This window comes from Poeciliopsis prolifica, unplaced genomic scaffold, assembly GCF_027474105.1.
Source record: "Poeciliopsis prolifica strain line A6 unplaced genomic scaffold, Auburn_PproV2 SCAFFOLD001, whole genome shotgun sequence".
Classification (NCBI taxonomy): Eukaryota; Metazoa; Chordata; class Actinopteri; order Cyprinodontiformes; family Poeciliidae; genus Poeciliopsis; species Poeciliopsis prolifica.
Genome location: NW_026562376.1, coordinates 3,968,949 through 3,991,083, shown reverse-complemented (window position 1 = coordinate 3,991,083; position 22,135 = coordinate 3,968,949). Strand labels below are relative to the sequence as shown.

Below are 22,135 nucleotides of genomic sequence, written 5' to 3'. Positions count from 1 at the left end.
TTCATTCAAGTTTTATATGCTTATTTCACATCTAATTTCTCTATTTCATAAAGAGCGTCTTAAGTACAACGAAGGAGAAACAATGGCTCCTACTAAAATGTCATTACACATATCAATTTAAATAAAGCAAATCCCGCTAATCTGCTCCAAGACACAATTCAATATTTTGTCTTTTAAAATAAATTTTTTTTTTCTTTGGTTTCTGATAAAAACCAAACACTTGAACTCGTTCTGACCGTTGAAACCTGCCAGGAAAAACAAAACAAATCGAAGATTTCTGATATATTTATTGTCTCTATTGCGGCTAAAATTCGCTCCGCTATCCAGAGGAGAACAGATCAAATATTTAAACCATATTTTGTTGATGTTTCATCCCGGAAAACAAAGGTGAGCACTGCCCCCATGTGGCCACAACACGCATAACAACCTACAGGCAAAACAAAGATTAAAAACACTGAGCCTGTCTGAAACAAGGTAAGCAGTTTATCTTTTGAAAACAAAAACCTAAAATTTGAGTTTTGAATCTCGATTTCTATGATTTTCCTAAAAAATTCTGAGATTAATCTCAAAATCTTCCAACTTTCCGAACTCAAATTTTGGGAAAAAAAATTCCCCAAAATTTCTGAAATAATTTCAGAATTTAAAAAACATATACAATAGCTCAATTATGTATGAATAAGTACACATTTTAAAACGCAAAAATATTATTTCCTCTTGAAGTAAAATTAAATCAGACGTTAAATTTAAAATGAAATGATGTAAACGTAGCTCAGAAGTTAGTAAAATATAATTGAAATACTAAATCACTCAGACGTCTTCGAGTTTTACAAGATTCCTGAATCGAAAGATCTTCAGGAGTTCTCCAACATGAGTTCTGCTGAAACATTCAATACCATAAAGTCCCTTCAATTATTCTACATTTTGCTTATTGGAGGCTTAGAATTTTTAATTTTCACTTTAGTTCATTCCAACTACTTTGTTATGTTATTAATAAACTGAATTCATCAAAAATAAATCCAGATGCAGCTTCCAGTTATTTCACATCTATAAATCGATATGATGAGTTTCCAACATGGCCGCCTGTGCTGGTTTCCCTCACAGTTTGCTGCTGATCTGAGGCTGGGAGCGCATGCCGGCTTTCGCAGGGAACCCGCCATCGAAGGAGGCGTTCAGAACGTCATCCAGGTTCCCGGCCATCACGAAGTCCAGGTCGGCCCGGACGTTGGCCGGCAGCTCCTCCAGGTCTTTCTCGTTCCTCTTCGGGAGGACGACCCGCTTCACGCCGGCTCGGTGCGCCGCCAACACCTTATCCTTGATCCCGCCCACCTGATGGAAAGAAAGAAAAAAAAAAGAAGACGATTTAAATAAATCCCAGACAAATTGTTTTAACAGCTGATCTGCCCGGACTTTTTGGAAAAAAGATTTTTACAGGTTTGGATGAAACAGGAGAAAAGAGGAACCAAAGCAGCAGGAGAGGAAACTGAATGCAGCGAGGATGAAAAATCAGAGAATAATTTATGGTTCCATGATTCTGCAGCCGTTCACAGCCAGGAGAGTGAAACTGGAAGGAGCTGGAAGGAGCTTCCTATTGGATTCGAACTGCTGGTAGATGGACGGACGGAGGGAGGGAGGGACGCATGGATGGATTCATGGATCTAACAGTTTGGATCTGAATCCTGGTCCAGATGTGGACAGGAAGTGAAGCTTCTCTCCACCCTGCAGAGCTGCTGAACCAGGAAGGTGGACCCGACTGATTCAGTAGAACCAGAACCAGAACATTCAGCTGTGCAAGCAGCACCAAACCCAAAACCAAAGCTAGAACCCCGTCAGAACCTTTGCTTTGCTCCACAGGTTGGACTCACCGGCAGCACCAGGCCTCTCAGCGTGATCTCTCCGGTCATCGCCACGTCAGACCTGACCAGCCGGCCGCTGAACAGAGACGCCAGGCAGGTTACCATGGTGACGCCGGCAGAGGGGCCGTCCTTGGTGACGGCTCCGGCGGGGAAGTGGAGGTGAATGTCCGTCCCCTCCATCGGATCGGGACCGCCCACCACTAGACACACACAGAGCCAATCACTGAGCGGCTTCACACTGCACCTGCAGTTTCTTTTTTTCTGAATTTTTATTTTTTTATTTTCTGAAATCTGACTTTTTTTTTTTTTGCTTGGTTGTTCTATGGTTAATTACTAATTAAGTACTGATAATTAAATCAAATGATGTTGCACAGAAACGCTCGTTTAGCAGAAGTAGCAATGGATGCTGACCTTCATTTTGACCCATCAGTGAGAGACGACTGCATCACAACAAGACCAAAAACAGAACATAAATTACAACTAAAGGAGCATAAACTGAAACTTCTGCAGGGAAATGTTTGGTTGGAAAACAAAGGATAAAAGGTTGATCTGATGCAGATTTCAAAAGTTTATAATTATGATTTTCAGACATTGTTTATGTCTCGATTTTATTAGAAAATAAAAACAAAATTATTTACAACTCATGAAATTACAAGAATAATATGTAATTTCATTATTGTTATGACATCATTCTCATAATATTATGACTTTCTTTACTTTATTCTTCTAATTTATGAGTAAATTTTGACTTTATTCTGGTCATTTTATTTTTATTTGTATCCCTGATATCATCATAGAACCAGTTTGTGAAAATGACTGCTGTGAAACGTTGGATTTCTGTCGTATTTTCCTGCAGTGACCTTTGCCCTGGACTCACGGTTGGTGAGCTGGTAGGTCCTGGCGTTCGCTCGCAGCCAGCTGATGGCCAGATGGGCGGACTCCTTCATGACGTCGCCCAGCTGGCCCGTCAGCGTCAGCTGACCTTCGCCCTCCATGCGGCTGGCCTCCACGAACATGATCTCCCCACCGAGCGGCGTCCAGGCGAGGCCCAGAGCCACACCGGGCAGCGTGAGCCGCTCAGAGACCTGCGGACACACGGAGAGCCGAGGGAGAATCTTTGAGGGGCCCGACGGGTTCCCAGCGGGTTCCCGACGGGTTCCTGAGGCCGTCCTGCTTACCTCCATGTCGAACAGCGGCGGCCCCAAAATGTCCTTCAGGGCCACATGATCGATCACGATGGGCATCTCTGGAGGCGCCGCCTTATCTGATGAAAACACAACAAAAGCTTGGACACATATATGTGTGTGTATATGGATGGACGGACGGATGGACGTTTGGACCAAAAGATCCATTTAATATGTAATTTCCCTTTTCGATCAATAAAGCATTTTTGATTTTGAATACAATTTTTAATATAGCAGCTTTACTGGGATGGAAAACGTCCAGTGAATTAAATTAATTTAAGCTACCACATGTTTCTTGAACTACCAGTAAACACAACGCGTCCAACCTTCCTGCTGCTGTTCCTGTCCAGAGGGCGTCGCCTCCTTCCCTCTGTGACCTTCAGCAACCTTGACGGCCACGGCTCGACATATGGCGCCGATCTTCCTCTCCAGGGAGCGCACGCCTGCCTCCCGGGTGTACCTGTCAGAGTGGCGGCAGGAAACGAAGCCTGCGTCAGTGTGAGACACCAGGTGGCGCTGCTTAGGAAAACTACAGCGGCTTAGAAAATATTCAGTAGAAGAAGAAAAAATTCTCTGGTTCTGATTAACACCAGATCATTCAGGTAGAACCAGGAATCACCCCAGAGAGATAGCACTTTGACCCTGAGGTCAAGCCGTCGGTGTCCGACCCAGGCCCGGTTCTGCTGTCCCAGCGGTACCTGCTGATGACGTCCTGGGTGGAGTCCTGAGGGAGGAGCAGCTGCTGAGGCGTCAGGCCGTGCTGCTCCAGCTGCTTTGGGATCAGGTGGCGGTGAGCGATCTCCAGCTTCTCCTCCTGCGTGTAACCTGGAGGCCGAGGTCCGGGGAAACAAGATGGCCGACATTAAGCGAGGGAGGGAGGGCGGCCAACATGCATACATACATCATGCTGCCACCCCCGTACTTCACAGTTAATAAATGTTACTTCAGAGAGGAGGAACCAGACCTGGAACCTGGAGCACCTCCATCCTGTCCAGCAGAGCCGGCGGGATGGTCGCCGTGGTGTTGGCGGTGGCGATGAAGAGCACCTGGGAGAGGTCAAAGGCCACGTTGAGATAATGATCGGTGAAGCTGTGGTTCTGCTCCGGGTCCAGGACCTGGAAAGCAGCAAACAGAAGAAGAAATGCCGATCAATTTAAAAGTTGGACCCGTCAGCAGAACTCGATGTCAGGCAGCAGTTTGACCTCCAGCAGGGCGGCGGCGGGGTCACCCTGCAGGCTCTTCCCCAGCTTGTCCACTTCGTCCAGGAGGAAGACCGGGTTGTTGACTCCAACCGTCTTCAAGCCGTTGATGATCCGGCCAGGCATGCTGCCCACGTACGTCCGCCTGCAGAAAGTTTACTAACCTTAAGTAACTTTTCAAGAAGATATGAATGTCTTCTTACACCTTGTACAAAAAAAATCTCTAAACTATTCTCGCGAAAGTTTTCTGCAATTTAGCAAATAGAAGTAATTTAGGTAATTCTATTTATCTGAAGCAAGAGAAGTTTGGTCTGATTTTACTTCTGACAGTGAGAAAAAAATTGTGCATGTATTTTTATTACCTTTTAACATGTAGTTTCAACTAAATAACGTTTTAGAAATTGAAGTTTTCAATCAATCGTTAGATTGAACTTTGTTACACAACTGCAGTTTAAATATCGAGCAATTTCAAGGACTTCATACAGAAAGTCATTTTTTCCTTCATATATTTTTGTCGTTTTTCTGGGGATTCATTCACATCAGTCCTGTTTAGTCCACTTTTTTTTCTTAGAAAGTCCAGTTTGTTTGTGAAGATGTGGAAGTGTAAAAGCAAACTTTGGTCCGCCAACAAAACTCGGCCTCCATTTAGTAGAAGTGAACTCTGGTGCAGTTTGAATGCAGATGTAAATGCTCCAGAAGCTCAAGGCACAAGGACCACAACGCTCCAGAAGCAGGAAGTGGACTACAACGCTCCAGAAGCAGGAAGTGGACCACAACGCTACAGAAGCAGGACGTGGACCACAACGTTTCAGAAGCAGGAAGTGGACTACAACGCTCCAGAAGCAGGAAGTGGACTACAACGCTACAGAAGCAGGAAGTGGACCACAACGCTACAGAAGCAGGAAGTGGACGACAACGTTCCAGAAGCAGGAAGTGGACTACAACACTCCAGAAGCAGGAAGTGGACCACAACGCTACAGAAGCAGGAAGTGGACGACAACGTTCCAGAAGCAGGAAGTGGACTACAACACTCCAGAAGCAGGAAGTGGACCACAACGCTACAGAAGCAGGAAGTGGACGACAACGTTCCAGAAGCAGGAAGTGGACTACAACACTACAGAAGCAGGAAGTGGACCACAACGTTACAGAAGCAGGAAGTGGACCACAACGCTCCAGAAGCAGGAAGTGGACCACAACTCTCCAGAAGCAGGAAGTGGACTACAACACTACAGAAGCAGGAAGTGGACCACAACGTTACAGAAGCAGGAAGTGGACTACAACGCAGAACATTCTGGGTAAAAACAACCAAAATAAACATAGTTATCTTTCTTAGAAACAATTGATCAAATCTGAAGCCACACCATTTTTGTTTACATTTGGTGAAGAAATATAAACAATGGTTATATTTGGAGGTTTTCCTGTCGTTTCCTACAGTGTTTCTTGGTGCAGTGCCACTACAGGCGAGGAGGGGAACAGGTACCTCATTGGGTTTGGTTGGTTGGACACAGTGCTGTGTGAAAGCAAACTGCAACAGCCAAAAATGTAACAAATGTTGCAATGAGATGGAGCTCTTGGGGTTTTTCTCTTAAACCCCCTAAAAATGCACAATCTGAACATCTGCTCAGATGTCCACTCCTGGGAAGATCCTGGATTTAAAAGTTTTCCATTTATTGATAATCTTTCTCTCTGTGGAATGAATGAGTGTGAATAGTTTGGAAATGACCTGTTGACCTTTCTCCAGATTGATGAGCAGCTGCGGTTGCTTTTCTAAGGTCACTGCTGACGTTTTTGTTTTTGGCGTTGTGTTAGCACACCTGAACAGACAAAACTTCGTTCTTTTGCAGAGACGCTCACACGGCAGGGTTTGCACGTTTCCCACACTAAAATTCAAGCAATTTCAAGGCAAGTTTTCAAACTTTTTCAGCATCACACTTTGGAAATTAAAACAAAACATATTAATTAAAGAAACAGTTGCGATTCTCCAATGCATCAAATAATTTATTACTGTTATTAATATAGATAGATTCTACAGCAAGGATTAGATAAACTAAAATATAACAAAATTTTATGTTTCCAAATGTCTAAAAAAATCTCTGAATTTCAATAGTTATTTTAAGTAAAAAATATATGCTAAGTTTGATTTCAATTATGCAGATCAATAAGTCATTGAGAAATTAATAATAGCAAATATTCTTAACAGAAAAACAATCCAAACAAATCCTGTTAAGATAAGTGACTTTCCAGCTCAAACTAAATGTTCAGACTCTTCATAAAGAATCTTTAAAAAATGTTTTCACAAATGTTTCTGGTGTTTAGTAAACAGAAACAGTTTTGGTGATTCTAACTGACCTAAAACAATAAAAGTTTAATCTGATTTAAGTGGGAAAAAATGTGTTTGTATATTTTTATTAGGTGCATGAAAACATCTGGTTTCAACTGTAAAGTTTTTGTAAGGCTTCTGGGAAAAACTCGGGATACAAATGAAACCCTTTCTGTTGAAACACTGTGTCAAAGTGATTGATAATTTCAGCAATTTATCTGTCCTGAAACACTGCAGTGATGTTACATGCTGCGTAGGATTGAAGATAAATTTTTCAGAGATGCTTCAGGTCACAGTTGGGCTGCTGAGGGTCGCCGATGTCCGACCTTGTAAATCTGATCGTTTTGGTTCGTACCTGTGTCCTCTGATGTCCGACTGGTCGCAGACGCCTCCCAAAGCGATCCGATGAAATTCCCTGCCAAGAGTCCGTGCGATGGAGCGTCCCACGCTCGTCTTTCCGACCCCTGGAGGTCCAACGAAACACAAGATGGGGCCCTGCGGAAACATCCAGCAAAACATGGGAGGATGTTCTTAACAAACAGGATTAAGAGGAAGCCAGTGTCCTTTATTAAAACATGCAGTGCCAGTTTGTTTCACATTACTCTGCAGTTTTATTTGGCACTTCTCTGAGGGCGTCAGAAGAACTAAGCAAATAACATCAACTGGGAATTGTGGAAGCTATGATTTATGTTGAAGTATTAGACAGAAAAATTAGGTATAAATTTCACCAATTTACTCTGAAATTTTGAGATTCATCTCAGAAATGTCAGGTTTTCAAAGGCTGAAAAATTTTGACTTGAAACTAATTTTTTTTCTCGCAAATGTTCGACTTTGTTTTCTTTCCCAAAATATTTCTGAAACTAGATGATCTCAAAACAAATTCTATCAAATATATTTCAAACTTGGTTTTAAGAGAAAATTTCTGAGGTTAATCTAAAAATGTTTGAGTTTTATGGCAGAAATTTACTGCATTTATAATACACTGTCATAATAAATCAAGCCACTTTTTCAAAATGTGCAAAAATAGACACGGCTCTGCCATGGCGTCCAGCAGAAAAAAACATTTACAGTTTAAACACATCACAGATGGTTGGACATTATCTGACTGAACTGGTATTTCGATACCTTTTACAGGTTTTACACAATCACAACTGAGGTTTCATGACTTTTATTGTTTTTTTTTATGATTTTCCCACAGAAAGTTCAGCTAAGAGTGATGATGTCACATTTCACCCTGTCAAGTATTCAGAAACTTTTAAAGTTTTGTGCCCACGGTTCATCCATTAAATTGTAGGTACTTTTCTCTGCTTTCTCCCAATATGTCTCCCATTGCTGCAGGACTTCCCGTTTTCTACTAAATGAGCCCCGAGTGCAGCGAACGCACACCCAACTTCTCATTCCCACCTTTTCTGAATGAGTGAGTCGATTCCACTCACATTTCTTAGCAGGTCAGTATTGAATATTCCATCAAATATTGATCACACATATCTGAGTCTTGAACTCTGGATCGGTCCTTTCTCTCGGTTTGCAGTGGGACGGACTGTGTGAAGGCTGAGATCGGGTTCAATCACCTTCAGGGAGGTCTTCAGCTGTCTGACGGCCAGGTACTCCAGCACGCGCCTCTTCAGCTTGTCCATGGCGTAGTGGTCGTTGTCCAGCAGCGTCCGAGCGGCTCGGATGTCCAGGCAGTCTGAACACGTTGAAAACAGAAAAAAAAACTGTGAAGTTAGACCAGATTGGAAGAATCCACGTCTGTAGGATAAGTTATTCTTCCAAGAGCCAGACGATAAATCAAATTTTTTGGTATTGAAGATTTCATTTTTGTAAAATCAGGATATTTTTCACCAATGTGCTCCTTGGATCTCCACAGTTCAGAGTGATGTCAGCACACACACAGCCGCCATCTTGCTTGACAAGCGTGTTTTAGAGCTTTTAGTCTTTTGGACATTGAATTGGACTGAACACATCTCAGTTCATCTAGAAAAGCATCTAGAAAAAAATCACAAATTTCCGAGCTCTTAAAGTTGAAAACTTACTAGAAAATTCCCCAGAAATGTTGAGGTTACTCAGTAATTTTTGACATTTTGAAACTCAGAAATGTTCATGTTTTTTCTAGAAAATTTCTGTGAGTAACCTCAAGTTTTGTTGGGTTTTTTTAGCAATTTTTTTGACATTTAAAAATGTCCTTATCTTTAATTTGTTTTAGTTTTCCAGTAAAAATTCACTAATTTTTTCATCAGTATGTTTTCTTTTTTGTTTTAACAAACTGTCATTTGCTCAATTGTACTATATTGCTGTACAATTTGTATTTGAAAAAAAAATAGTCACTTGTTTACTTGACACATAACACCTGTGAAGCAATTCATAAATGTTTACGACTGTCGTCATGAAATGTCATTGGGTAAATAATGGCACTTTCAATGCAAAGTTCCATGAAAGCTTGCATTAAAAGTCCATTAAGAGTGTCATCTTTGTATTAAAGGTGTAGTTATTTACCGAGTAACTCTGCATGACAACAGTCCTAAACATTCATGGAGACTCCTGGGTTTATGACAGTTATGTCAGTTATTCTGTCCGTTCTGAAGAATTTCTTCTTTGGTCCGGCTACATGTTGGGATGAAAAGATGCGCTGCCAACGGAAGAGGAGATGCAGCTCTTTAGTTCTGGGCTTACTGGGAAGTAAGTTGGACACCGATCAAAACTAGTGGCCTGATAAACCCCCCGACAGCTGCAGGGATCAGCTGCATCCTGGATGGATGCTTTTTTCCTCTTTGCTCCGTTTCTTGCAACCAAAGCTCTGGAACGCTGATCCTCCTGACCACAACCCGCCAACAGATGCCTTGTGTGAAACCGCTCATGCATACATACATGTGGGAGCGTCGATTCTTATTTGTATTTTCCAAAGTTGTCCTGATTGGAGCTGTAGCTTTGGTTTCCCCACACGCCTCCGGGAGATATGGTGTTTATCTCCTCGGATGATAAATGCTCCAACATGTTCGCTGGCTGATGGCCAGCTCCGTCACTGCACCAAGACCAGGAGGCTTCCAGGAAAAAAAATGGGCTTTTCAGACGAATCGTGACATTTGACTGTTTGGACGGAGCTGATTACTTTTATATACGCTATCTGAGTCATTTAACATTTCTGGTGCACAAACTGGGAATAATCTGTTATCCAGCTATCTTTGCACGTGAGAAACGTTTTCCAGCATCAAAGAATTGGCTCCATTTGACTAAGAGAAGATAATACTGACACTTAGAGCCAAAAACACTGATTTCCACTTTATGACACATTATGGTATCACAGCTTTTTATTGCCTTTGCAATTAAGAGTTGCACTAATCTGTTAATTGCATCACAACTGAAAACTCCTACAATTTTTGGGCTGTAAATGCATCGACAGACTTCATGTCTGTTGATGCAGGTTAATTACATTTGCATACAAATTATTTTGTACTTAAATAAGAAGAATTAGTTAAATTCTTGTCTTTTACGTGTCCTGAGAAAAATGTAACAGAATCAGCAAATCAGACCTCTTAGAAAATAAAGAAATCTGTTTGATGCAAATGAAAATATGCATAAAATGAATAACCAACTAACCGTGCAACTAATTTTCAAAACTCCCATTCCTGTTGATCTTAAAATAATGAATCTCCATAATTTATATATAAGCAAATATATAAATAGCTATATATTCACAGAATAAATGGATGTTTATTCTGTAAATTATTTACAAAATAGAAAAAAAAAATCTGTGAATCTACAGATGGAAACTTACCAGAAAAAATAAATACATTTTTATTTGAAATAAATAAGAAAATTTAACTTTTTTTTGTTGCAATCCCCTTGTAGCTTAAATGTTGCTACAAGTTAATGTCCTCTCTGTGTTTTTTGAGGAAATAAAAAGTAAAACATAAATAAATAAATAACGTCTGTCTACCTTTGGTGCTTTTGCTCCACGGCAGCTCCACCATCAGCTCCAGGTAGTTTCTGGTCAGCGCATACTCTGGCATGGACTGAGGCATCTTCTTCAACCTGCAAACACACAAACACAATCAGATCCGACCCGTTACCAGGTCAGCAGAAAGAAAACAAAAGGATAAAACACATCACTGATGAGGGACGCGCTGTCCACACATCTTTAAAAAGTCATTAAAAATATAAGTTAGCTTTAAATACGTCAACCATAGATCTGAAATGTTGTGCGGCAGGATAATTTGTATATTCTATGTATTTTTCTTTATGTCTGGACTTTTCTGTCAGGCAAATGTTTGAATCACCCACAAACATCTTCATCACGTTCTGTGACTCGAGACTTTTGCGGCTACCGCTAACTAGCTGCTAATCCACCCCAGCTAAACAGACTTAATTGATGCCAGATTATGGCCCATGATCTGTTCAGCAAGTAGCAAAAAGTGGCATTTACCATCATAAATAAGCTCAAATATAACAAGTATTTCTAAATTAGTGCCACAAACTGTTTGATTTTTATTGCAAAAAAATCAAAAAATTTTGCAAGGACTGAAAAGATGTTCAACTATATTACTTCATTTTAAGATTTCATTGATACTATAAGTTTGTGATCAGGTTTCATCAATACATTCTGACACAACCTTCCCTTTAAAAGCATTCATGATCTTTATTTGGCGCAAAATGAAAAGCAGTTTGACACCCTGGATATTAAATATGCATTTTTTGTAGATTTCTGTCGTGATCCAGATTTGAAATGTTATTGATAATGGCTTTAAAAAGTCCTACATTTGTGTTGAAGGGATGAATAAGTGATGGTTGAAGATTCTTTGTCAGGGAGAAAACAGCTGCTGTAACTTAAACGTTTTGTTTTTACCGTTTTAGTTCTTTCAGACAAACTTTGAGTGCCGCTTCAGGCATGCTGGCTCCGTGGATCTTCCTTTCCAGAGTCGCCATGTCGTCGCCATCATCACCCTCGTCATCCTCGTCTAGATTGAACTGTCGCCCTGGGAACACTCCGCCTTTTCGCACAGATAACACCTGAGCAGGTGACAAAGGATTGGTTTTATTCACACTGATTGGTGGTTCCACTCAGAAACACATGCATTGCAAAAATATTCCCACTCATTTGACTTTTTCACAGTTTGTGGCTGTGAAAAAAACCCAATTGTTGCATATCAAGGTTGTGGAAGAAGGATCTCATGAAAACATTGGCCCTACAGCATCAACTCAGAGGAGGGAAATAAAAACGCAAACAAACATTTCAGATTTTCATTTGGAAAATGAGTAGAAAAAGTATTTATATCCAGGACTTCGTCTCTGGGTGATTCAGTGAAGGATTCTTCAGTTATGAACATGAAGAAACCAGAACATGCAGAGGAAAAGGGCCATTAAGGTCAATAATGGGATCATAAAGGAAATGTGACAGTCTGAACAGTCTGATGCTCTGTTCAGCTAAATGTTTGTTGCATTGCAATCCAAGCAAGAATATAATTTGATTTAAGACCATAACAGCCTTATTAGTGATTTTCACTGCCTTAACTGCCATATTAGCGACTATCATGACTTTTTGTCCGATCAGTGACCTTCACTGCCCTAATAGCAACATTCATGGCCCTATAAATGACTGTAACAACTATTTGTCACATTCATGGCTCTATTAGTGTCATGAATAGTACCTTATTAGTGACCTTAATGTCACTATTAGTGACTGTAATATTTGCCACCTTAACAACCCTCTTTGTGACTTTCCTGGCACTATAAATGACCTTAAGAGCCTCATCAGTGACCTTAACGCTCCTATTAATGACCTTTATGGCTTTTAAGTGATCATGACTATTTGTCACCTTCACAGCTCCATCAGTGACCTTAACGCTCCTATTCCTGACCTGAATTGCCCTTTTTGTGACCTTAGCAGCCCATTTCCTCCCCTTCCTGACCTTAACAGTGACCTTATTTGAGACCAGTATGGCCCTTTCAGTGAGATTGCTCTGGCTAAAGCTTATAAACTTGTTACTCCAACTATGTTTTTGGAAGTCCGGTTGCCTCCTTTTTGGCTCTTGCGATAATAATTTTCTTTCCACTATAATAACGCATCTTCTTGTATCTATCAAATAAAATCCAAATGAAACACTTTGAACTTTGACCTCTGAGATATACCCATTACTGCTGTATCTATGCTAAGATAAAATTACTCTGTTTTCTTTTTAGGTGACATTAGAACAAAGTGCTAGTTTGTGTTGAACATAAAATCCTAAGCTTTGAGACAAACGATGCAGGAAAACCTTTACAAGCGTCTACGGAAAACCTTGTTACCCTCTTGTCAGAGTCAGGACTCATTTTCCTGGTTTTCTGCAGCAGCTTCAGTCCCTCGATCTGCCTGGTCAGCATGGGCAGGGCCTTCCTGAAGCGCTCCTCCAGGCTGACTGCATCCAGCACCTCAGTGAACCACACACAGACGGACGTTTTCTACCAATTCAGCCAAATGGTCTTTACTTGTCATGCAGTTATATCACATTCAAGTTTAATCTGAGGTCCCACCTGGAGTTTCTCCTTGTTGGAGGTGCGGATCATTGAGGCAACCACATCCGGCAGAGTTTCCCTGGGCAGACTGTCCAACAGGCGCCTGAACTTGGCCACCACCGGGACGGACATGTCCAACATTCCTAATAACTGCACACACACAAGGAGAAGCATTTGTCCTGATTGAAACAATTAAAGCATGTTTCCATATTTAAGCAAACGTTTGTTGTCATATCCCATCAGCTGTGCGTTGCTACGATAAGGTATTCTGAAACTACAGCGCGCTTTCATCACGCTCCAATGTTTCCACTGGGGAGAATGGAAGCAGCGCCGACATCCGCGATGGATTTACACGGAGCTGATCCGATGACACTGGTTGGGACAGACGAGGCAGGACGAGGCTTTGGAGTGATGCAATTAGTCAAAAAGCTGAATTACTCAGAAACCTGAACGATGTCTAGTCAAATAACACAGTAATATTTCAGTCAGTAACAACACGGCGTGCCAAGTTTTCAGCCAGCAGCTTTTTAGAAATAATCTCTGGAGTTTACAACCATTTTTATTCACATACTTTAATAATCTGCTACATTATGCCATAAAAGCTGAACCCCAAATGATTGATACTCCTGTCAGATTTAGAGTTTAAATCATAAGAGAGGTTTCATTTTGAGAAACAAGCCAGCATGTCCTTTTAATAATTTCAGAGTAAATTTTCTTCATGTTTCCACTTGATCTTTGGCAAAGAAGCCCAACTCTGAGGTTGGAATCATGATCCTTATTTCCCTCCACAGATTCTCAATCAGATTTAAATCGGGACTCCAAAATGTTAATAGTCCTCCCAGTTAAAAAAAATCTTCAAATACTCAACTTTCTCATTTTCAATAAAATGTAAAGTGTTTATTGTTAAGCAAGAAAAAAATTTTATTTACATTTTTTTTGTGGTAATTTCCATTTGACAAATTTCAAAGTGTCAAAACAGATATTCTAATAGATCACTGATGACTACTGAGGTTTGCAATGAACTTTGTAGTCATTGGGCTTTAAATATCAAATCATTGGAGGGTCGATGGATGGATGAACAAAATATCTAATTTAGTTTCTGTTCTCTGATCCAACTGATAACACTTGAAGCTAATTCCAAACATTTCTGAATTTTTAAGGATTGCATGGAAACCCTGATGACTGATTGGGCTGAAATGAATCACATTCTTGTAAAATCCAAAGGTAAACTCTGAAAGTCCGGCAGTAAGCCTGGAGAACTTCAGATCTGGACCAGGTCAGTTGGGATCACAGGACAAAAAGGAGAAATTTAAAACCTTTGGATCGGACAGCAGGAATGTTTCCTTCTCAGCACGACTCTGCAGGTTTACCTCATTTCAAACGTGAAGCACCAGCCTGAAGACAGACAGAAAACGTTAAAACCAAAGTTTTATCCAGGCAAGATTTCATTCCTGACGGGGTTAAACGGATTATCGATCGAATCCATCAGAGCTTGTGGTCATCAGAAACCTGCAGCCGTTTATAAAGTGGGGAAGACAGAGCTAGTCTGTTTCATCCCATGCTGATAAAATTCAACATTCCAGCAGTAATCTCCATTGTTTTTCACCTACAGATAGTCAGGGCTGATCTTTACATGAATTGTGGGAACAGAGATGGACGGAGCGCCTTGTGATTTAAAAAATTTAGTGCTGCACATCTGCTGGCCGCAGGTCTTCGCATGACAACGTAAGTCCACGGAGAACTTAATTCATTCTGAGGAAAAAACTGTGCCCTAAAAAAAGAAATCCAACCGTGCGTCCATATGTGTGCGCATGTTCAAAAGGACATCTGCGATGTGGAAGATGAAGACGTGAAGTGGAGAAATGATTCAGATCCGACCTGACTGCATGCGTACAACATGAGGTCGGAGAAGAAACTGGAACTAATCACAAAGTTGGATAAAAATCAGCAGCGTAGAAATATAAACTGTACGGAAGGATGAATTACTTCAGCTCTTGTGTTCCCAATTTGGGTGGGGATTTATTGTCCCTCCCATCCGAGAAAAACAAAATAATCCCAGCAGCCAGAAATGTTTCCAAACTTTATGTTTTACACAAAGAGGAGCTGAGAATCCTGGCTGATCGCAGACTGATGTTAAATTAATAACATTTTATTATTAATAAGCATAATATCATCATTATAACCATATTATATTATGAGATATTACAACCCAATGCATTATAAGGAAGTAAGGAAAGGAGGAAAAGAAGAAAGGTTTGAAGGAAGGAAAGAAGTAGAGAATAAATGAAAGAAGGGAGGATAGAAGGAAGAAGGAATAAAAAGGAGAAACAAGGAAGGAAGGATGAGAGGGAGGAAAGAGGGAAAAAGGGACAAGAGATGAAAGAAGAAAGGAAGGAAACAAGGAGGGAGGAAATAGGGAGAATGGAAGGAAACAAAACAAGGAAGGAAGGTAAAACAGACGAAGAGGATGAAAAGAAGGAAGGAAGTAAAGAAACAAAAAAACATAAAACAATGTTCGGACTGAAGGTCGGTTGTAAATTTTATCCAGTTTTATGTAAAAAAAACTGATTTTGACTGAAAAAACATGTCATAATATTTACATTTTTGAAAAAAGTGAAATACTGGAGTCAAAATTAGTTTCTTTCTATTTTCTGTCCTGAAAACTTGAAAAAAGTCTTCATAAAATTATATCTTTGTCATTTTCCTGATCAAATTTACACTCCATTGCATCCATATCTCAGGAAAACCTCAGCAAACTGAGGGATGGAAATCTGATGCATCCTAAACATTACAAAAGAAAGTAGTTATTTTTTCTGAGGCTGCAGCAACAATCATACTTCACATGAAGTACATTCATCCAAACTCAATTACATTTAATTGAGCAACTTTTATGAATAAATGTACTTTTAGGAGTAATTTTACAATGCTGTACTTTTTACTTTTACTTCAGAAATTTTATGATGAAGTATCTTACACCTGCCAGCAGGTCAGAGGAAATTACGTTATTCAGAGCAGAGGATAATTAAAGCTTAAATCAAAAGACGATCGGAAATCAAAAAAACATAAAACACGGCGCTTGTCTCGTACTGATGATGTCATCGAGTCTTGTTAAGGAAGCAGCTCACCAACATGAATGACACGATCATTTCATGGAAATGAGGAGGAGATTAATGCATACAAACTTTGAAAAACATAAAATCCTGAGAACCTTTAAAGCTCGCTTCCCTGCAGACGTTTTGCAGTAAATCAAATGATTCCAGGAGCTAAAACAGGTTGAGTCAGCTGTGATAAAATGAAATCTTTCCATCTGTAAAGCTTATCCAAGTCTTCTTTCTTACATTTTGCATCCGCTGAGAAATCATTACAGAATGGCAGCTGATGGAAACACAGCGGCATGGGAGAAGATTTCAGAAAACCTGTCAAATCTTTGCTAAATCGACGCATCTGCTGGGCAGGAAGACAAAGACAAATGTGCTCCAGAAGGAGTGATGCTCTGCAGGGCCGTTCTGATGAGGGAAGATCAGGTGAAAGCTTGAAGTAATCCTGATGTTTTATCGGCCACATGTGGACAGGAAGCTGCAGAAACGGGCGAATGGAGCTCAGCTCCTCAAACAGACTTAGACAGAGGCAGCAGGGCTACTAGATTCTGACTTTTTAAAGGTTGGAAGAGAAAACATCCAATCTGAGCTTCAAACCAGTTTCCCTTTGCTCAGTTGAAACATGATTTACTGATACTTCTACATACAGTCATTAGACCTGTCACAATAACAGATTTTGGCAACATTTGTTATATTTTCAGATTCTGTGGTTCTCTTTCACACTGTCAAACGAACCTTTACCTTTACCTAAATGCAACATTTGTTACATTTCAGCACTATGGAAATGTGCTGTGTCAAACAAACTAAACTCTCTGAAAAACCTGTTCCCCTCCTCCCCTGTGGGGGCGCTGCACCAAGAACCTCTGAAGAAAACAACACAAAAACCTCCAGCGAATAGAATGAGTGGAACTTTCTTCTTCACAAAAATGTATAAAAGAATGGAGTGTCATCAAATTTTAGTTTAGTCTCTTTTGTCTTTTTTAAAAGACAATGAGCCATTTCTCTCGCTGATGTTAGCCTCGCGCGTTTAGATAAGAGATGTAATCTTATAGAAAATGAGGACAGGTTAACAGGAAAATCATCCATACGGTAAGACGTACATTTTTTTAAAAAGTGTGGAGACTGGAGGGGAATTCAGGAGGGCAAGGAGAACAAGCAAACTCTTCATGCTGCAAGGTAACGACGCTAACCACACCCAGCTGCATCTGGCGTTGGGTTTAATTTTAGCTAAACAAACGATGACACAGAATACCAGAACACTGCGCGAGTCACTTTGTTTTTAAAAACTCATATCAGATGTTAATGAAGTTAAATAAAACACACCTGAACAGCAGCCTGGTAGAACCTCTGAGAAAGCTCTCCCAGTTCTCCATCTTCTGCTATAGCGCCCTCTGCTGTTGATGTTGTGTACTGCTCCAGATTATCCAGCTGCTCCACCTGCATTTCATCACAAAAGACAGAAGACTCACAAACATTTGCATATTTTTACAGTTGACACCAGATATTTACATGCACTGAATAAAAAGACACAAACACATTTTTCTTCTGTCCGTCTGAAGTTAAATCAAACCAATTTTTTTTTTGTTTTAGCTTAGTTAGAATGACCAAATTTGTTTTTATTTGTGAAATGCCAGAAAATGCAGCAAGAACATTCTTTAAAAATGTTTCTATTTTCCCAAAAGTTTACATACAGTTGGACAGTATCAGGGATAACTGTCTCTGAAAATGTATGGTTTGAGTTAAACTGAGAAATGTCGAGATTAATCTCTGAATTTTTTTAGAGAAAAAAAAAAAAACATGGAAACATCTGAGTTTGAAAAGTCAGAAATTTTCATTTATTTTCTAGAAGATTTCTGAGATCAATCTAAAAATTCCTTGATTTTTATCTAGGAATTTTAAAACTTTTCAAACTCAGAAATTTCCATTTTGTTCATAAACATTTCTGAGAGTAATCCTTTCTGGTTAATCTCAAACTTTTTTCTATCAAGTCTGTGACTTTCCAAAATCAAAACTTATGTTTTTTGTAGAAAATTTCTAAGATTATCTTAAAAAATTATAATTTCTCTGTCTCGTAAATTTTTGACTTTTTCTAGAAAATCTAAAAATTAATCTAAAAATTTCATAATTTTTTTCTTGCAAATTTTTGACTTTTTGAACTCATAAATTTCCTTAATTTTCCTATAAAATTTCTGAGCTTATTTTCAAAATTTCTGAGCTTTTTGGAGGAAATTTACCCCTCCTTTCTTTCCCATCTACAATGAATGTTTGAATCTTGTGTTTGTTTGTTGAGACTAAAAATGGAAATTATTGTTTTGCTAAATCCGCGACATTCACAACAATATTGTACGTAGATTAACACAATATCAGAAATTGGGTTAAGGTTGCAGAAAACGTCATCTTGCAGGAGTTTCGTGTGACCTTTGAACTTCCGGTGTGTTTTAAGATGTCAGTCCAGCTGTATGGACTCCATTGACACCTGAAGGCATCGTGAACCTCCAGACGTGATCTGACTGAGCTGTGATCATCATACAGGATAAATTCACACCCTGAACCACATCAGGTCTGTTGGACTTTTGTTCCCCTCTCCTACAAAGCCTTTATCATAGCACATTTTCTGCATTTACAAAATGCTAAAAGGCCAGAACTTGCAGCCAGCAAGGATTATTTACAACCACAGAGAGATAAAACCGCCTCTGGACCGCGCGTCTTGGCAGCGGAGGTGTTTAACAGCTACAGTTCAAAGAATGCAAACACAGACAGAACCACAGCGCTGCTGCGGCCCGATGTCTGGTTTCATCGGCTCATTTGGTCTGTGGGAATCCCAACACTACGCTTCCACTTAAGAGTTTATATGAAGCAATAAAGCTGCGGTCTCTTCGATCCGCTGATGAATGGGGAAAAGAATGAAAACATTTATTTTCTTGCTGTCAACACAGCGATGTGGCAGCCAGGGATTTAATTGGGTTTTATTGAAAAATGCTGACAGAAACAGAAAAATCCTGAGAATCTATCTTGGTTTTTTTTATAACATTTTTATTTTAACACAGGTTTTGTTTTCGTCAACACTGAGGAAGAACAAGCTGAATAGTAGAATAAATATGTTGATGAAAGCGAAGGATTTACCTCTGCTAGGACAAATAGCCGCTCCTTCAGCAGACTGGAAACCCGGAAACGACAGAGACCAGTGATGAGGAGCGTGTAGTGAGGCTTCGGCCAGTTACTGCCAACAACCTGAACGGCGATTCCTGCTGTACCGATCCTGGAGAGAGAGAGAAAGAAAGAGGGAGATTGAGAGAGAGAAAGGGAGAAAAAGAGAAGCAAAGACAAATAGAGGGAGAGATGAGAGAGATTTTAAACAGAGGATGGAGAGAAGACAAAGCAGAAGGAAAGAAGGATGATAAAGGATGAAGGAAATGTAAATGAAGGAAGGAACAAGGGGATGCATGAATGAATGAATGGCAGATGAAAGAATGGAAAGAATGGAGGAAAAGCAAAAGGAAGGAATGTTCCCAAAGTCACTTGATAAGCCAATAAATGTTGAATTTGACAGCAAAGCTGAAGACAAACTGAGCAGGAAAACCACAGAATCATAAATACCTCCACAAAAAGACAACTTATAATAATAACAACAACAATAAAAATAATAATAAAAAGAGTCAGGTTCTGCTACAGGAAGCACAGGGTCTGCCTCTGGTTCTGACTGGGTCTGAAATGGGTCAGTAAATTATCATAACCAGCAGCTGCAACGGTTAGATCTTCCCAACGCTTCAAAATGTAACTGGACGGACGGACGGATGGATGGATGAATGGGTGGATGGATGAATGGATGGACGGATGGAATAAAAGAAAAGTCTACAGAATGTGACTTTAGGAATTTATTTATTTACTTTTCTTTTTAAAAAGCAACTCATTTGTTTGTTTCAATCTATTTCAAATATTGTTTAATAAAGGGCCGTTTGAATCTGATTAATTGATTAATCATCCGAATAATTAATAGAATAATAGTTTTCTGAAATAATCATTAGTTGCAGCCCCAGATGAAGGTGGTGAAAGGATAAACCAACAGGAGCTTCAGCTGCAACTAAGTAACCAAACAAAGTGACTCGCAGCTGATAAAAAGCTTAAAGTCCACTCCTCTGTGGTCACCTTGAATGAAAATGCTACCGCTGGACTGTGGACATTTCTGGAATAAATCGCTTCCCACAGCAAAAATCAAGTCAATTAGACGCTTGGAGTGTAACTCAGTGACAGGATATGGCCTGATAAAGCTGTCTTTTTTATTATACATGAATATAAAACCTCTGCCTTACCTGGACAGGACATTGAACCTTCTGTGAATTCTGACACTTTCAGTGCGGTTCCGGATCTTTGAACATAATAACTCAGGTTTAACGAGTCCCAAACTGCCTTTAATACGACTTCCTCTCTAAAAGTTGCACGATCCAGTCCAGATGCAACCAGTATAAGACTTGTGGTTGCTGACCTAGACTGGGTCTGATGTGGTGGAGCAGATGAAAAGAAAAATGTTAAAATACCCTTTGGTTGTTTCACACACTGCTGAGAACATTTAGGATCATTATGAGATACAAGGCATTAAATCCTCTGATTGGGCGATGAAACACTTTATAATGGTTTACGTAATAATTTGTCTTTTATGTTTTTTATTTGTGTCAACTTTTCTGGGTTTTTTTTTTTTTTTGCTTATTTGTTTCCTTGTGAGACACATTTTTGTAATTTATTTGTATAGTTTATGACTTTGTTTTTGTTTTTATCCATTTTGATTAAAGCCTGTTTTTCTTAATAATTAATTAATTAATTAATTTTCAATTTGTTTTTTATTCTACACTTTATCTTTTGGATGGTTATGGTTATTTTATTTATTTATTACCCCTCTCTTTAGTTCTGCTGGGATGTATTTTTATTTTTAGGCTGATTTTTAAGTATTTTCTTCTTTTGGTTTATGACTCTAATATGATGCTTTTTGTTTTATTCATCCATGACTCTTATTTACATTTAGTTTTTGAATGTAAATAAGATTATTTCATAATAATTTTTTAAAAGTGGTTTCTGACCCATTTTTTCATTTGATATGACTCATCATATCAAATAGTTTATTATGCTTTTCATGTTAGTAATTTATTTGACTTGGGGGTTTTATACCTTATATCTTAACGTCTTTATTAGGTCTATGATTAAAGTCACTTCATTCATTTTTGGTCATTGACCCGATGGCCTATTACGTCACAGCTCCAGACCCGACCAGTTACCCCACCAGTGTCTCCAGCTTCGCAGCGGACTGGTTCTTACTGGTGAAGCGGCGGCAGTGGTTCGGAGTCCTGTTCGGGGTCTCTGGTGTTGGGGATCACTCCGATGATGGTGCTCTTCAGCGAGGTTCCCTTCAGCAGCCGTTGGCCCACTAGCTGCATGTTCCGCGGCGAGTCCACGCTGAACCGGACCGTGGAGCCCGGCAGGAGCACTCCTTCGTGGGTCAGCAGCAGCGGCAGACGGTTCGGTATCTGGATCCCCGCGGCTGAGGCCATTTCTGAGGAGCTTGACCGAAAAACAGGTCTCTGTTTACAACACAGGGTCCTGAACTGTCGCCACTTCCGGGTTAAAACTTTCAGAACAAAAGCTTCGACAACTTACAGCTGTGTGAAAATGTTGGTGTACGGCCAGCGCGGAGGGACAAACGCTACGTAACGAGAAATTACAACAGCTGGTGTTGAGCTTTCTGCCCGTTTCCTCATACATTAAATATTTTTACGGCAAAGGGACTTTATTTAAAAATCATCTAACATTTTTGAAGTATTAGATTACTATTAATTATTACATGTTTAATAGTTATTCAAACAAAATTTTAACAAGTAGTCAAGGAAACAGACCACTGTTGTGCTCCACGTTCAGCATCCTTTTTTTGTCTTTTGTTCCTTTTTTTTTTTAGGGGTGACATAACAGATTACCTCACTCCTTAGAAATACAAGTTACGGCTAAA

At 39.8% G+C, this 22,135-nt stretch overlaps 1 protein-coding gene across 1 annotated transcript; it reads right to left on the bottom strand.

Annotated features, from left to right (window-relative positions):
- Positions 1–270: 270 nt before the first annotated feature.
- lonp2 (lon peptidase 2, peroxisomal) lies at positions 271–21,769 on the bottom strand. The gene is made up of 17 exons (XM_055038656.1): positions 21,451–21,769; positions 19,267–19,402; positions 17,467–17,580; positions 13,064–13,195; positions 12,839–12,961; positions 11,400–11,563; positions 10,494–10,588; positions 8,128–8,246; positions 6,912–7,051; positions 4,240–4,381; positions 4,002–4,152; positions 3,736–3,862; positions 3,364–3,497; positions 3,032–3,117; positions 2,731–2,938; positions 1,863–2,053; positions 271–1,326 (listed from the first exon to the last, which is right to left on the bottom strand). Exons 1-17 carry the CDS (start codon positions 21,681–21,683, stop codon positions 1,096–1,098), a joined length of 2,526 nt encoding a protein of 841 aa, XP_054894631.1. The 5' UTR covers positions 21,684–21,769; the 3' UTR covers positions 271–1,095.
- Positions 21,770–22,135: the final 366 nt, after the last annotated feature.